This window comes from Geospiza fortis, unplaced genomic scaffold, assembly GCF_000277835.1.
Source record: "Geospiza fortis unplaced genomic scaffold, GeoFor_1.0 scaffold157, whole genome shotgun sequence".
Lineage (NCBI taxonomy): Eukaryota > Metazoa > Chordata > Aves > Passeriformes > Thraupidae > Geospiza > Geospiza fortis.
In genome coordinates, this window is record NW_005054314.1 from 3,727,067 (window position 1) to 3,745,156 (window position 18,090).

Below are 18,090 nucleotides of genomic sequence, written 5' to 3' on the forward strand. Positions count from 1 at the left end.
TGGTGAAATGAGCAGACACTTGCTGGAGGTGAGTGCTGATCAGAAAAGTTCTTGCTGATTTGTGAAATGGTTGGACAGCACCAACATTTCCAGTGTTGGGCAGGATGAGGGAGAACACCAAAAACCACTGGCCATGGCTTAAAAGTAGTGCTGCCCAGTTTCTCTAATAAAATGCACAGCCTAGGATGGCTTACACATAAATAACCAGCTTTCAACTTTGTTTAGCTGTAGCTTTCATTCTACAAGTGAAGCTTTTCACTCACACTTCTGTAGTTTAAAGAACATTAAAGTTTTTAATGTTTCTTCCAGGGGATACAACTGTTAAATACACGGGGAATCAGTGTTTCCACACCAAGAGCCTGGATTATCCTCTGCAAAATAAATTTGGGCTATTTTTTTCTGCTTTCTGCCTAGACAGTCAAACTGTTCTCTACTTCTTCTTTACTTCTTCTTCTCTGTTCATCTCTACTTCTGGATATCAATTACACTCATGTAGTTACACCTAAATATGGAAAGTAAGGGTAGATCTACTCTTAAAAAAAGGATATTTTACATAGCCAGCATACTGGAAATACTGTGATCCAAGATCCCATTCATTTACCATTTTTTGCACAAAGCTAAAGTAGCATCACCAAAGTCAGCCAAGTGACTTCTTAATCCTAGCAACTGGTTTTCACTAATGTAAAGAACAGACCTCCAGCAAAGCTAAACCAGGAGAAACTGGTATTTCTTTGGTATTTCTGACACTGCTCTGAGAAGCATAGAAATGCAGCAGAATAGAGTGAAATCAAGATCTGGTATTCACAAAGATTCTGTTATACACAATTTTAGAAACATGTTTCAAGAACTGATATTTCTTGATTTAAAACTCTCCTGCATATACTCAGTAATTCAGTGAGTTCCTAATCTTTAATTTGGAAAGTTGAAGCAAATTTTCCTTAAGACTTCACTAAGTCCCAGGTGTTCTGGATCTTCCCAATACAACTATAGTATGAGATGGAAAGTAAACAGTCTAATCCATGTATAAATATTTAATAAGACACTTGAGTCTGGAGCAAAATGAAGCTAACTTAGTGTTCCCTCTTTAGAATGCAAACAGATTAGTTGCATGACACAGTGTTAGTACAAACTTCCCTTGACTATAAACATTTCCTGATGCATTTCACCAATAATGTAATGTATAGGAACAGAGGAAGGGTTTACTCTGCAGAGAGCTGTGGAAAAGGTTCAACTTCACCACCTCCTCTCACCTGGTGATGCCTTTTCCTGAAGCACCTTGAGAAGTTCTTTGTGCATCATTCTCCTTTCTACTGGCTAAGAGGAACATGACCCCAGTTAAAAATCAATGGCAGACACCAACAGAAGATGCTGTTCTGCTTCATATATCCCCACAGAAAAATCTCAGCCTGAAATCACAAGTATTTGCTAAAGACAATTCAGATGGGACCAAGAGCAGCCAAAAATTTTGAGATATTAAAAATGTACTATTTAATCTTAGAAGGAGCTTATAATTTCTGTGTTACTCTCCTCCAGAAAAGGACCCCAAAAGGTGAGCGGCAATACATTTCCTCTCCCATCTCTTGTATCAATTCTATTCCTCTGCAGTAAAATCAGATCATTTTTGTGTGGCCTTGTGATGAGACAGGATCAAAAGATAGTTGTTCTGTCAGAGCTTTTTTGCATACAAGTCTTCAAGAGCCCAAACTAGTAATATGTTAAAACCACACTGGCCCCAGTGCTCCCTAATTAATCAAAGACTGAAGAGAGGCACCTTCTTCTCAGGAGATATTTCTATGTCTGATCTGTTGAGGGAATGGAAAAGTAGCTACAAATCCCATGAAAACATAAAAGTCTCATAACTCTTCTGTTCACAGTTTACTTCACATCTATTTTCAGACCAACATTTCCACACATAAAATAATGAGACGTATAAGAGAAATTATTTAAACTCTTTGTTGAAGTGAATCAACTTACATTTAATAAGGTCACTTGCCATTCAAAAAACCATTTTTTCATATTGTGTGCCCATGACTCAACTTAGACTCTAATGTGGCCAGAAACAGAAATCACAGTTATCAGGAACTGAAATTGCCTTTTTCACTAACAGAATTTCCATCCTCAAACAGGGTGCCAGGCTGAGCTAAACTCCATCCACGTGCTCTGCCATTTTGAGCAGCAAACTTATAACACAGATCAACGTTGTATATTGAGCATGGACCAGACTCCAAGTTGAAGCCTGTTCTTTGCTGGCACCCAGGCAGGCAGGAGCAGTGTCTATGCAGCTGGAGGAGTTGGAAAAGTTTGGGTAGACACTAAAGGAAAACCCCACTCTTGCTCCCATGCAGCTTGGAAAGGACAGCTCCACATTCCCAATCCTAACCACAGCACCCAGCATCCCCTGCAGTCCCACAGCACAAGCAGTGTGGGAAAAGAGGCAGCTGGCCCTCTCCAAAAGACAGGAAATGCAAAGTGAAGGGAGCTGGGTGACCTGAGCAGGGATGTGCAGGTCACACACTCCTGCCTTGGGCAGCCTCTGACCCCTGCTCCTGCAGACATCCACACAGCCCTGGGACAAACAGCTGAGACCAGCAATACATGGAAATGGAAACAGCCACCGGAACATGAAACTGTTTTTCCAAGGTCATTTTGTCAGGTCATCTAAGATTTTTATGGCCACAGTCTGAAGAACTGAAAGCAATCCCAATTAACATAGCTGGCTATCAAGATAATAATAACCACAGCTGTACTATTAACGATGTGAAAACCAGTTATTCCTTTCTTTTAAGTCTCTTAACAATTATCAAATAGGGAATTTATCAAATTAGTTTTAATTACAAAATTAAAAATTACAAATTATCAAATATTTGTTTGTGCCTATGTAATTACTAGGCAAAAGCTAGTTGTACCTTATGCTTTTCAGTATATAAGAAAAAAGTGATTTAAAAAATCCTAAAACAGGGCTTTAGTCTTCAAGTCACATATCTTTAATCTATTAGGTAAGCCCAAAGTAGAAGGAAGAAATGTGAACCAAATGGTGACTTGTTAGTAAAGCATAAGCTAAAAGAAAAGAATATGCATATGCCAGATGGTTCTTATCAGAGGTAAGTCAGTATTCCTAAAGATTATTTTTGTTTGTCACAGTTATCTGTTCCTATTTGCAGTTAAAACAGAGGAAATTTAATTAAGTACAGATTTATTTGACAGGGATGTTATTTTTTTAATGAAACACACTCCCACTTCAATTTCCCTTATGCCAAGAGACGTATTTACTGTAAAAGTGTAAGATGGAAGAAAAGATGTTTCTAAAAATTCAAACATCATTAAAATGGGTACAACCAGCACCAGAGTTGCTCACAAGTTGATAAGACATTTTATGAAGTAACAATAAAAATCTCCAACCCCTGTTAAACAGTTAAACAGTTCTCATGAGGCACTGCAAGTGACAGTCTGGAAAATGGCAGAATTGTGCTGCTTAAAGAGGAGGTCTGGAAAAGATCACATATCTGTAGGCTCCAAAGAAGACTATTGCACAAGATGGAAGGATCATTCAATTTCCACATCCTTGAGGGACACACAGCTTGTTTTTTTCCTCCATGGCAAAGGATACTGTAACACTGTAAAACATGAAAAATCCCAGTGTTCCTCTTTTCCTCCTGCCTATTCCTGTTTGTCCATGTGCTGAAGAGAAAATCTTCACCTCTTTAGAGTAATTGATCTCATAAAAAACTCAACATTAGGAACTTGTGTGTGTTTCTAGCAGCCAGGGCACAGAGCTGAAACCTCCTCCCAGGGTAACATCCTGCGCTGGAACTGAGTGAAGCAGGATGAAGTTCTGAGATGTGACATTGACTCAGCATGGTCCCAGTTGAGTATCATTTGCAGAATAAAGTCTCAATTTTTCAGAGGAGATCCAGTTTAAAGTAATGCACTTCCTCCAGCTATAACATCCTGCCAACCCTATATGCAGCACTCACACAAGTTTTCTAAACAAATGTAAAGAAAAATACATCAGGAGGTACTTCCCTTGAAATTGCTTCCCTTAACACAAATTTCACATAAAATTCACATAAATGCTTATCTGAACAGTCATTCTTAGAAACCTGAAAGCAATTTGCTTTAAAGGTTTGAAAATTAAAACCCTATCTTTCTCACAGATGCTGGGAAACCCCTCAATAACATCAATGGAACCCAGTTTTCCTCTTCAGTCCAGACCCGAGAGCTGATAATACTAATACACAACACAACAAAAGTGTGTCAGAGCCCAAGTCCTGCTTACAGCAGATACTGATGAAATAAAACTAAAGACATCTAAATGTGGAACATCTGCCATGCGATTCTGCAAGAAAGAATAATGCAGAATACAGCATCTACATCAAGTCTGTGAAGAAAACCTTGACTACTTTTTGTTACCCAGTGTATCAAGTCCAGCCACTGCAAGCAGAACTACTATTCACCCAAAAGTTCTCAGGAGTTAATGCACATTCCAGCTGATAAAAGACAAAGGAATGATTAAACTAGATTAGTTCAGGTTTTAGTCCTGATGTTTGAAAAATAAGCGAAGTTTAATTACTTCACAGCTCTGGAAAAAAACTGGAGATAACACATATCATTTATTGTTTCAAGAGAAAACATTACATCTCAGGAAAATTTCCTTTAAAGTCCCAGAAACACAGATCCAAGCCTGCAAGGAATCACTGGGTGTCCCATTGCTAGTTTTGTAATGCTTTTGGATTTACAACTCAAGTACAGCTGGAGTTATACAGGGAATGACCACCTGCTGCCCTGATTTTGCATGCAGACTTTACTTCTTTATTTTAAATTTGCTGTGAGACAAGCTGGGTTATATTTCCATAGCTAAGGATATTCCAAAGGTTGACATCTTCCAAAAACATTTTGTCCTCTTAGGAAGATATGCCCTAATTAAAATGAGACAAGAAAACCTCTTCTGCTATGTTCTCTTTCAAATGTCTCTAAGTTTGGAGAGAAAATGTATTCCAGAAGAAGTGATTAACTGTTTTCAGAGGTCTCTTATTAAGGAGTACAGAAAGCTAACTTTTTAGACTTTTATATCAAAATATTTTCTGTGAAGTCACTTTCCTGAAAATATAGTTGAGTAAGCAACAAATTTCTTAACTAAAACTTGAAGAAGCATGTAACTAATGTAATTCTCAGAGAGTGAAAGCACTTTGGAGCATCAACTTTCTCCTACTGTATGTTTGTAACTGCCCTGCACTGCAGGACTTCCCCATCTCAGCTGGATCCTCAGCCATTAGTTTTCCCAATAAAGGAAATGAGACAACAACATCATGTAGGTATTCAGAACACACAACACTGAGTATCAAGGGAAATGAAGCTACACAAAGACAAAACAAAACTTGTTTAAATTTTTTCTAGAAAATACTTATCACCTATATTTCTCCTATAAAAACACCCTGATTTACATTCCAGCTGCTCCTAGATGATCAATGATGCCAGGGTCAGCAGTCCTCAGTATATTTGGGGAGCATCACCAAGCAGTGTTCCCAGTGAGGTTGCTGGTACACCGGCATGGAGACCTCCAGGAAGGGCTGAGGTGAAGCATTCCTCCCCACTCCAAACCAGAGGGAGCCACTGCGCTGGGCAGGTCCCAGAGTCTCTGTCCAGGAGCTCAGGCTACAGTTTCTGCACTTTTGAGAGTGGCATCAGTGTTCAGCAATCCCAACCACCAGCAGTGCAGTTAGGAGCTCCAGTCATAAATAATAAAATCACTATAAACAAAAAAACCCCATCCCACTTTACTGAACAGGATCATTCATATATCTTGCAACTACTGAAGGACAGGATGTCCACACTCAAAACAATCCTTTAGTTCCATGACCTACATTCACTAGCACAGAGGTAATGTCTGAAATTGCTGTCTGTAGTGATTTTGCCTTCCAGAGCACAGGCTCTGCATGTGCACACCCCAGGAGCTTAGAGTTCTTTTTACACCAAAATCTAATCCCTAAGTGTAGCAGTTGCAGCAAACAGCTATGGCAAGAATACCCTGGCTGATGCATTTCTCTTCAACCCCACCCCCCTTCATTTAGAAATTTTTACTCTGTTTGTAGAATCTGATAGGAAATAGAGACACACAAGTAGACAGATGGTGCCAGTCTGGCAATAGAGACAGAAGCAATAGAAATTTGGTGTTCAGGGGGATTTGCCACTGTTAAAATATATCCCAGCTTTGGGAGCAGGTGAACAGAGCACAGCTCAGGTATAAAGCAGAACAAGCTCTCCTGTACTGTTCCAGCAGAGTATCATGGAGTATCATCAACACAAATCTGAGAGATCTGCCTAAAGAGACAGCAGTTTTATAGAACTTTGAAAAACAGAATTTAGTGCAGAATTGCACCATCCTTAGAGCTAAACACCAGGTGCTAAAAAATTCTTCCTTTACCATACACTGAGAATTCAGCACATGCTGAGTCATTTTATACAGACAGCTTTCTTTGATCATTTAAATGAAGTATTGACAACCAGATGTTTCTTAATAGTCCTTCAAAACTTGTGCACTATTTGTACTGTATTTATTATGGATCAAACCCAGAAATTCTGCAATTATTTTAACTTTCTGCTTATTCGCTTTGGCAACACTCTACTGTTTTTTAAAAAAGGCCCACAAAAAAACCTTTCCAAAAATCACTCATTACAAACAAGGACATTTGCATCTATGCTACTTTTCAGACTACTAAATTGTTTCTATTTCCAAAACAAATAGCTGGATAAGATACCTGATACAATTCATAGTATTCCATTCTTACTAATGTTGCACCTTTTCTCCAAATTTGTCCTCTATTTTGGCAGTTCCACAGAAGGTCAAAGAGTAACTCTAGTATGTCACCCATCAAATCAGGACAGTCACAAAAAATGCTTATTCTATCAATGGGTTTATGACTGATTAGAGAGCAACAGCTAAAATGCCTCTAATCAACAGCTTTAAAGGAGGAGACTGGCAAACACCTGAGCATTCTTCCTATTTTTGCTGAACAAGTAAAGTCAGGGAAAAGTTATACAATTTACACTTATACCCAGATTCTCAGCCAGATCACTCTGTATCCTACATGTTATAAATTCTTCTCTTATTCCCACTATGTTATAAATTCTTCTCTTATTCCCACTATGTTCTGTTATTTGGATGTTGCTTTATTTGTTAAAAAAAAAAAGTGCCATCATTCTCTTTTACTGCTGTCTTTCATTTTCTTCACCATCAAGTGTTCAGAAAGTCAGCCCTAACACTTTGCTGGACACCAGCAAACACACGTATTCTTCATTCACAAGGAGACAGCACCTCTCCATTGTTCTTGCCTATCACTGATGGACAGTGTATAATCTGTTCTCCTGTCTACTAAAATCTCCCATCTCCTACCAGGAAAAGCTACGACTCACACCAAAATACTGCACATATTTCCCAGAAAACAGGTAGCCTGAGACACCTATGCATTCAGCTTTACTTCCAACTAATTGGCACTGCAGCCCCTCCTACCACTACAAACACAGTTTTGCCTGCTTAGCCCCTTCATTGTGTGCTCTCCCTGGCTGCAGGCTCCATGACTGGCGTACTTCCTGCCTATCTGTTGCCTAATTAAGTTTGCTTTGTAGTAATCCCTGCTGTTGGCTGTTTTCCTGGCTCATGAACTGGCTAACCTGACTGTCAGCCAAATCTCCTCAAACTGGGCCTTGCTCACAGATTGGTTCTGCGATCCTTCTGTTTCCAAGGCTGACTTACTCAAGGAATCACACTGGAAATAGCTGTCACACCTTTCACTTGCTGCCAGAGGAAACTCTTTAAAAAAGACTCTTGTTTCTGCAAAGAGCACCTCTTCTCATTTTAAGAAGCTTAAAAAATAATTAGTACCAGGAACATTCTGAGCCAATCACACTTAGTTAGAAGACGAGCAAGTTTTGGAGTGGGGTGAGAGGAAAGAGGCATGATGAAAATGAGGCATTTAAGAAAATGTAACCTGGACGAAAAGATATACTCTAGGTGGTGAGTACTGCACATGAGTAATATAGAATGTGCTGGAAGAAAATGCCAATTGGGTAATTTCAAGGCAGGATATCAGTTATTCCTTCTTGTCTATCAAATGCTTGGAGAGCAAAGTCTTGTGCCATTTCTCAGATGTAAGAGGGTACCAAAAATCTCTCTTCAACTGAAACAGCATTGCAGGACTAATTGCACAAAATTGTACAGCTTTTGTTAGGCAAAAGCCCAACTATCCAATTATATGTTTCAAAGACTCACGATAACATTTGTTTTTCTTGTCCTGGCCAGGACACTAGAGAGTTTATCTTCCTGTAGAAATTCTTAGTTTTCTTTCTGACTTCAAGGCAGAGTGGCTGACAGAAAACAATTTTAAGAATATTTACAATTCTTCTCCTACAGTGAATAAATAAATACACAGGAGAAATTGAAAGGTTGATGCTAGTCCTATTCTAAGGAGTTACATGGCAAGTAAAACATCACAGACTCATCAAAGTCTCCATTCTATGGCCAAGAAAGACAACAACAATTTTTACAAAGAAAGAATTTGGACACATGCTTTTATTCTCCAGTACTTAGGAAGCTGAGGAGGTCGGTACTAGGAAACTCTTGCTGAACTCTTGGTTTTGTCCATATGGAGCAAATCCTCAGCACAGCTTATCACTTTTGGTCTTGGAGAAAGTGCCACAGATACAAAGTTAGAACAGAAGGTCGGTCATGGCAAGGCTCCAAAGAGGGAGAGACAAGGCTAGTCTGGCTCTGCCTCCCCATCTGTCTACACACCTAAAATGAAATCAGTGGGAGTGATGGCGCTGCCTTCAAGGGGAACAGCACGTTCCTCCTGCAGGTTACCGGGGTAGCCATGGCAGCTGGGACAAACAAGGAATGATACAGTTCCCATTCCCAGGGCAACGTGCCTGCACCCTCAGCTGTGCCAGCAGCAGAGCAGAGAATCACCAAGTATCTTTGGATGAGGAGGATTTATCACAGTACAGGGCAGAGGAACCCAACTCTGTGCCAGCTGAGCACAACTTTCAGGAGTCATCTCAGCTTCCATCCATATCAGTAACACCTCACCTCTGAGAAGCTCAGTTTGGGAAAACAAGAAACTTTCAGACTAAAAAACAGAAACAAAAAGAACATTCACTTGGTATAGTGAGACTACATAACTTCCTAAACTAAGACAACTCACAGCATTGTAGGATGAAACAAGGAGCTTTTTAAATGCTCTATTTGCTTCCAAAACAGTGTAAAGACTTTAAACTCCTGGGTTAAAGCTCACAGGGAGCACAATTACTTGAACAGCGGCACATCTTCACTGGGTTTTTCTAAGCCATCTGGAAGTGCTCTATGGAGCACAGCTTGAAGACCTGTGTTCTGGTTGATTTCAAAGGTCTCCACTGCAAATACAAAATCTGCTGCCCTTGCAGGCAGAGTGAAAAACAGTTTCGGTCACAGAGTTACCTCACCCACCCTGGTGACACAGAAATGCCATGGATCCTGGTTAGCTTTGAAAGATGTGGAAATCATCTTAACAAGATACATTTCCTAGAATATACTTAGCCTCCCTTAGTACACATGTCCTCTCAGACAAAACTTCAAACCAAATCACAGAGAAAGGTTTTCTACCAGAGCCTCCATGGCCACCGTGCTTCAACACAGTTGTTACTGTTACTGAATTCTACAAAAAGATGGGGGCCTGTCCCCTCGAGAAGTCTTCCCAAAGAGATGATGTAAGACTGCACATAGAAACAGGTTTGGTCTTGATACCCATTGCATAAGGAACCCTTTCAAATGTAATGAGTTTGGTTTTATTTCTGCTGCTTTAGTATTTGGCATGGTTCTCATTAGAGAGCTAAGCTCAGTGTATTTAGGTTCAGTCAGGACGACATGTACAATAATTGTTTAATGCTACATTTGGCAAAGTTTGTTTTATTACTTTAAAAAAAAACAAACCTTGGCAGTTGTTAAAAAAAGCAGCTGGCACGTAACTTGTTTGACTTAACTATTACCTCATTTTCTTCCAAAATATTTCCAGAACTTCTTAATGACAGCAAACAGATGGTCAACATTTTTCAATGTTATAGATAATCCTCTTCCCAAACCAAATGATGGCATTTTATATGTTTAACCAGAAGGGAACTGGAACAAGAATTAGACATTATTTACTTATAGTCCATCTTTACAAAAAAAAACAGGTAACAATCCCAGTATTACTTGTACCTGAATCCATGGCGAGTGCATTTAGCACTGCTCACACCTTGGCATTGTCAGTTTGAAAGAAATGGCGGCATCCCACAGTCTATTTTGAATTTAACCGGTCAACCTGCAGGCCATGGGTATCCAAATGGCAGCACTATATCCCACAGTGCTTCTTAAGCCAGGGACTAGGAAGCCACATTGAAACACAGAGAAGTTTGAACCAACAGCATTAAAGAATTTTGTCACCAGCGAATATGTTTGTGTAAAGCACTTCTGCAAAAAAGAATCATTTTGTTGAGTCAACACTTTCAAAGAAATTCTGTTTCATCAGGAAGTCTCTGACTGTTCCAAAGAGAGTGATCAACCAGCCAAAGCAAAAATCAGCAAACATTATTAACAATACAATTTATAATTATTACAATCTCATAACAAAGAAAGGTCAACCAATCTTCAACTAATTATCACAAGAGAGACACTTCATACGCCCAGCATTAAGTTGAGGGGATTAGTTGCAGACAAAAGTTAATCTAAGATCTCTTGCCAGTGCGACATTAGTTTATGCTAGATAACAATTACATTAATCATCCAAAGTTCTGACCTCAGGTTACACTGTTCACTGCATGGATGTTGAGGATCTGTCTAGCTTTTCTTGCTTCTTTGAACGCCACAGTTATTCTATCAAAAACTGATTGCCCAGAGATAATTTACACTACATTTACTGTCATCATTTTAACTTCAGAAAAACCATGGGGAATTGCATGTATCTCTGGGCACACCAACCTTTCATTCAGATAGCAACCACATTTTCTAGCAAATCTCTCAATCTTAGTCAATTCCCCCTACTCACAGTGCTTTCCTTCACCCTGTGGTGTAGTCTTGGTGTAGACAAAGAGGATTTTGTTTGAGTGGGACCAGGTCAGGGGATGGGTTCCCTGGCATACCTGATGCACTCCAGCAGCCCTTTAATGGACCAGTGTAAAGCATCCATCATGTCCCTAGAATCAACTGCCTCATTCTACAGATACACCCCCTTCCAACCACACCAGTTGCTAGAAACAGTCTCTGTGGAGATATTTTTTGAAACAGAAAAGTGGGTTCTATAATGCCATTAACAGTTTTCTAATTGATCATATCATAATATTTGAATGGGCTTTAAAGACCACATTACATGTATAGACATGATTACATATTACAGAGAAAAAAATATATCATTAATAACACCAATTTTTCCAAATTTACAGCATGTGTAAACTGTAAAAGCTGCCTGGGACACAGCTTCTCCTGAGTAGTTTGTGAAGCCTTGGAAACAATTTTTAAATTTTTTTTCCTTAATTTCTTTTTTAGTGGGGGAGAATGAAAAAACCTAAAAGATTAGCTCCAGCACATGTTGAGCAAAGTTTAAAACAAACTCTAATATTGTTATAAATTCCAAGATAAGTGAACAGGCATCAGGAGAAGGTATACTTGCAACAAAGACTGGGTCTGCTACTTTATCTTCGTGAGTGTTTGAAAGTTGATGACATTATAAAAACAAAAAAGCCAACATTATTATAAACAAATGCAAAATGAGCTGCAAAATGAAATGGTGCAGGCCGCCGACTATTTAGTGCTTCTTGATACTCTGAAAGTATGAAAACTGCCTCCTGTTCCCTGCTGACTTATCTGCAGAGCATTTAGCAAGACAGCCACCAATACAGCATGAAACTCTCAGCAGCATTATCCCTGCCCATAAACTGTGGACAAACAGTGAGCAAGTGGAATGAAAAACACTTTTTTAAACACAGTAAATTCTTCTGATAGTCCCAAAAATCTTCTATCAGTAGCTCACTCACGTGCACTGAAACTGAACATATCATTGCATTAGGATAGGGACTAGTATAAGGATTTACATTCACCCCCTCATTAAACTTTTTATTTAATATGGTTGCTTTTCTTTCACCTTTCCTCTTGTGCTTCATAATTTAATATAAAGTACTTTTTCTGCCCATCAGTTGTTGTTCCTAAAGATGACTATATGTAAGTCTTGTATGCAAAAGTGGGTTCAGTGTAAGGTTGTGTTCAGACTGTCTCCTGTCCCAAAAAATTGTATGTACCAGGGTTCATTTGGGTACTGTCACAGCAGAATTCCCTTAGCTGGTTAACTGGTAACTCAGCTGGCCAAAAAAATGAGAGTAGCGACACAGAGATTTAGAAGATCCACACATTCACCCAGAGACTCCAGCTAGGCAGGGGTAACCTGTGGGAAGCTCTTTGCAGAGCATTACATTAGCTTTCATATCAAAATCAGTACAACTTCTAGCAAAGCAATTTGGGGGAACAGAACAACCAGATCCAAAACTCCTAGGTGTGAAATCAGTTTCCTGGGCTTCACTTGCTATTACATTTACTGTTACCCTATCATACCATGTGTAGATATCCTCTTGTGCACTTCAGTAGTAAGAGCCACACACTCAGTTTAACTTTTTAACTTGACCTCTGAGAAAATCTCCAGACAAGGTCCTAGCTGGGACCCTTCAGTGAAGACAACACTTCTCCATGAAGAACTGGACTTCTGCACAAATCACTGGATTGCTACTCACACATCTTTACAAGATAAAAACTGATAAGGAGGGGAGAATGGCTGCAACGGCCAGGAGTTTGACCACTGAATTACTCAGAGACAGGCTTTTCATTAACTCATCATGAGATAAAAGAACCAATTCTGAATCACTGGCTAAGATGAAGAATGCTTCCCTAACAGATTTCTCCTTGTGCAGGCTTCACAGTAAATTGGATCATATCAAGATTCAATGCACGGCCTAAAATTGGTACAAGGTAACATTACAGCTTTTCAAATGTAAGGCAAATATTTGGACAAGAGAAGGGAAATTTTGTGCTGTTAGGAGATGTGCCTTACCATACTGCTAGGAGAGCTCCCTAAGGGGCTGCTAGACAAGCACTGTACCACCCTTCCTTCAGAAAAGAATCTCAATTATTCCACAAATTGCTGACTCACTGCATAGAGATTAGTCTTCTAAGAAGGTCAGTCTTATAGATAGTGAGCTTATACTGGTTTGTTGAGTTTTGGGGTGGTTTTTTTTGGTTGGTTGGTGTTTCTTTGTGGTTTGTGGTGTCTTTTAATATATCCTGCACATACAGCAGCAGTCTATTGCGAAAACAAGAACGTGGGCACCTGTGGATTACACACATCTGCATTCCGTTTCTAGAAATATCTCTTACTAATCAAGTAGTCTGAGGCAGTTTTGACATTTTTATTGTCTAAATAAAAATTTTAAAGCTTGATCTAATCAAAAGTGCATTCAAGGAGGACATTTAAGGACATTGTCTATATTATTTTCATTAAGCTGTCAGCTTATTGTCATTTTTGTGCTTTTTAGCTATTTTCTTCTTTCAAAAAGAAAGCTTAGCTTTATTCTGATCTGGTTAATTGTGGAAAATTGACAGCTGAAACATTTTTTAAACAAAATACAGATTCAGGGCATTGACAAAGTCCTGTCTCCCTTTCTGAACTGAAAGGCTTTGCAGCAGTGGGGAAGCATCGAGGCAGGAAGCCAAGGAATTAGCCTCAGGCTGTACAGCGCAAGAAACAAGCTGTGCTGCAGGATACATAATCACAGCATCCCTTCCCACTTCAGCCAGTCACCTCCATATCCTCAGGCATGGCAGGCCTCCAGTAGCTGCCTGTAGATGTCCAAGAAGGTGTCAGGAGGGCTCAGCACACTTGATGGAAGTAGTGTTGTAAAAGGGAAAGATTACCACTTGTAATCTAAGTGGAGCAGACACTCCACTCCATGGACAGGTCTCAGCTGGATGGAATATGTGTTTGGAGGACTGAAAATGCTCAACCCATACAGGTCACATAAGAAATAAGCTAAAAGCCAAATGAGTTCTCAGGTCAGCAATGAAAACAGCCTAAAATCTTTGTGACATCTTAACAAAAGAGATGCCAAGAGCTCAAACCGCAAGGTCAACAGCATTGTGGCCACTTCAAACAATCAAGTTGGACCCCAGGAATGTAGAGAGACATAAGAATGATGCTCATTGCTGTCTAAAGGTCAAAGCATTTACAGGATATTGTGTTCCAGAACCAAACTAGGTCTGTCCCTTACTGTATCTAATCACAAAAGGTATTGAGCAATTCACTTTAGCTCATATTCTAGGGTATATTGAGAACTTCCTTGCAAAGTTTTTCTGCTTAGCTGCTTAGACATGCTTTCCCTCTGTCCCATGATGTACTAAAAGAATTTTTGTATTTCCAGAGCAAACATATCACCAGTTATCAATTAAGCATTCACACTCGGTCTGTAATTAGAAAAAAACATTTTTAAAATAATCATTTTTAAATAGCAACATTTTCCTAAATTCAGTCCAAGAAGTAATGCCTTGCATGTACACATACTGTGTCACTGAAATAGACAGGAAAAAAATCAGGATTGCTAGTGTTTAAATAATACTTAATTTCTTTTGGTTTTGCTCAGAAGATGAATTTTCAATATGATTTCAGGAAGTACAGCTGATTAATTAAACAAGACAACTTGTATTATTTCCCTTCTCTTTAAGTCTTTTAAATTCCTCAAGTACCTACTATGTGCTCTTTCCTCCTTTCATCCCCAAAAGCAAAATCTGTAAGACTCATTTTCATACATGTTAAAATGCTCTAGAGCTAAATATAAAGCATTAAGTAGATAGTGTCTGGACAAAAATTAACATTGCAATTGAAAGCAGAGTGAAGTCAATTACTGCATTCCCTAAGACAGGAGATAAGCAGCTGCATTAAGATAAGTTATAGTCTGTTCATAAAGGCAAAAGAAATAAAGATTTTTACAGAAATCTTGCTTAAACATTTGGCTTCTTCAAATGAAGACTTTGGAGAGAAAGACTTTAGCTATACAAGCAACTTCCTCAAAGGGAATTGCTTAGATCCATTTTGAGTTATTACTCCTCCACAACCAAATACACAAATCAAAAACACTTCCACAAATAAACAGAAGCTATTACAGTAAGGCCTGGGCAAAATCTGTACTAGAAGCCCACACTACTTTGATTTTCCTAATTTTAATTGTTGTAATCTACTTAAAAACCATCTGACTTCTTTTGAACTAGGGCTCAGATCCCATAAAGAAATAGGATTCTATTGAAGACTCATTACAAAATGAGCCATTTGTAAATCTTTAGAACAGCTTTTGAAATCTTGGCCAGGGACATTTGAAATGCAGCTGGTCTTCATCATTTGTCATTTCATGAGGTCATTAGATTGCGAATTATACATATTAACACGGTGTTTTTATATTCATTTATTTCTAAAAAGATTGATAAGAGGCAAGGACAAGTTATATCAGTGTAAACAAACTTACCCGTGCACCCTTCTCTGGAAAACATTTGCATCCAGCACTGCAATTGCGGCCCCCACATGGTCCAATGTAGGACTTCTTTCCACCCTGAAAAGAAAGCAAAATTTTGAAAAAATCGAATTTCATAACTGTTGGTTAGCTGCAGATCTTCTTTAATTAAAATACTTGGTCTCTCAACACTTTTCACCTACATAACCTTTGTTGTGTGAATTTGCTGAGAAGTAATTGGGTAAGGTGTACTTATATTTTAACTTTTCCACAGTTGGGTCCTTTTCAGAATCACCAAATAAACAGAAAAAGCTGGGCTAGAAATTCTTTGAGGACAAGCGAATTTACACAAGTTGGTGCTCTTCTGCAAGGTGCAGAGTGCTTCCCAGTGCTCTCAACCCATAAAACTAGATGATGCTTTGAGATACTCAGGACACTATTGGACTAGGATCATAATTGGTAACTGCAACTTGTGCCTCAGCCATCCTGCATAAACAGGTATCTTTACATCAGTAGGAACTATCAAGACAAATTTAATTTTGGGACCCTTCCATGTTACTAAGAACAAGAAGCTGCATCCCTAAAGCACAAGAACAAAAGCTACTGGATGAGAGAAAATGGCATTTTTAACTAAGAACACATGTGCAAGGAAGTGTGTAAGAAACCACCATGGATTTGGATTTAAACTGAAAATATATTCCAAATTTGCTGCACTGGCATTAGTAGTTTCAAGAATAATTACAATATTTATGTCAGTCAGAAGTCCCTATATCACAAGCTTAATTCCCAGCCAATAGAATACATGAAAGTTAACAACATGAATTTAGTTTATAGAGTTTGACCTGCTTCCACACTAAACAGGTTTGAAGGATTGGGCTTCCCAAAGCCCTATAATGCTACTGACAATACTGTAAGTCCTGGAAAAAAGGTCCTCTTCAGCAATATAGTTTTGTCACACACTATGAACACCCCTCTTTAAGGAAACTTTCACTGTCCAGCATGCTCAGGTACAGTCCCTGCGCTTTGAAATTCTGAAAGGAATAAACATTTAAGCTTCTCACATGAAGGTGATCAAACTAAATGCCAAAACAAGTTCAGACTGGAGCCAAAAATTTCCTTACTAAAAGCATTCACAGGAAATATTTTTAAAGCCTTTAAAATTTCCTGACAGTGAGGAACGTGGAAAATAAAAGACAATTCATGCAAGCTTCTCAACTTTTGAGCTTCTTTGAATCAGCTTTCTCAAAGAAAGTAACTAGTCTGATATCACTTGATCAGTATTGTGCTGAAGATAAATAAAAACCTCTATACATGATGATGTTTATACTGTTTTGCTAAATTAAACACCTTTGGACTTAGAATTAACAGATATTAACAAAAGTCTTAAATCCAATCTCCCATACTTCCCTATCCAGAAAGGAGTGTTATCTTTTGCTGTAAAATAGTCATAACAACCTTCAAGCAAATCTAAGAGGTATCAAGTTTTAAAAAATCCTGTGAAACCACTTTGCAGACATTTTGGCAGCTTTGTTCAGATGAGGCCCCATTAGATATGGGGCTTTTGGACTACTCATTAAAATCCTATGGTAGGATCTAACACCAAACTGGAACTGAAGAAAGGCACCACAAGAGAGGCACCATAACAGGAAATGCACCACAGACAATTCTGTCAGCAGCAGAAAATCAAGAATGAAATAGAGGTAAAAAAAACCGAAACAGCTAAGAAAACAAAAATTACCAGCCAGACTATAAACCACACGAAAGCAAAGAGGAGACAAACTGTATCTGGAGGTTATAGAATAGACTGTAAGAGCATCTCCAAGCTCTCTGCTCAGACAAGGAATGGCCACCATGAACTTGAGTCTCTAATGTGCAACAGCAAGGGCTCAGTACATAAAAACAGGTCCCTGTCTTAATGGACACCCTGCTGAGAGGTCATTTCTTTGTGAACCTGTTTTTAGAGTGAAGTGCACTGAGATACATATTTTCCCATGCTTATATGCCCATTTCACAGTGGAGATTTGGACCCATTGCTAAGCAATGCATATCTCTATTCCTGACACTTAACCTTATGTTCAAACTCTTCACACACAGCTTTATGCCTCCAGGTAGTCAGACTATGCTTCCCCAGACACTTATTCAACCTTGAATTCTTCAGAGATTTAAACTTCCAATCAACTTTTCCTCCAGCTTATTCCTTGTTCCAGCAGTCACTTTCACAAGCCCTGGGGGCCCATGGTTCTGCCCATTCAGATGGCTCCCAGGAGTGAGCAGTGGCAAAGTTTCCTTCCACCATAGCTCTGTATCCCTGTGAGCTCACTGCCTTGCAATAGTCACTGTCTCAAAGCACTAATCCCCTGCTCTGGTGGCAGTCAGGTCTTTCCCAGGGCAGAGGACTGGACAAATATCCGTCATTTCTTCTATCCCTCTGGCTCCTGCTGCTCTCATCATTGATGCAGTGTAGTAAATATGGCTCTAGTCAAAATTCCACTGAATTCAAAAGAAATATTTCTCTTTAATTTATAGGAAGCTTCTCTTTAATTT

General features: G+C 39.0%; 1 protein-coding gene across 1 annotated transcript in view; it reads right to left on the bottom strand.

The window, feature by feature from the left end:
* The window catches only part of COL4A6 (collagen type IV alpha 6 chain), an 85,265-nt gene that overhangs the window by 56,723 nt on the left and 10,452 nt on the right, over positions 1 to 18,090 (bottom strand). The window contains exon 2 of the mRNA XM_031056043.1: positions 15,562 to 15,645. Within this exon, the coding sequence (XP_030911903.1) occupies positions 15,562 to 15,645 (84 nt within the window). The remainder of the gene's footprint in view (positions 1 to 15,561; positions 15,646 to 18,090) is intronic.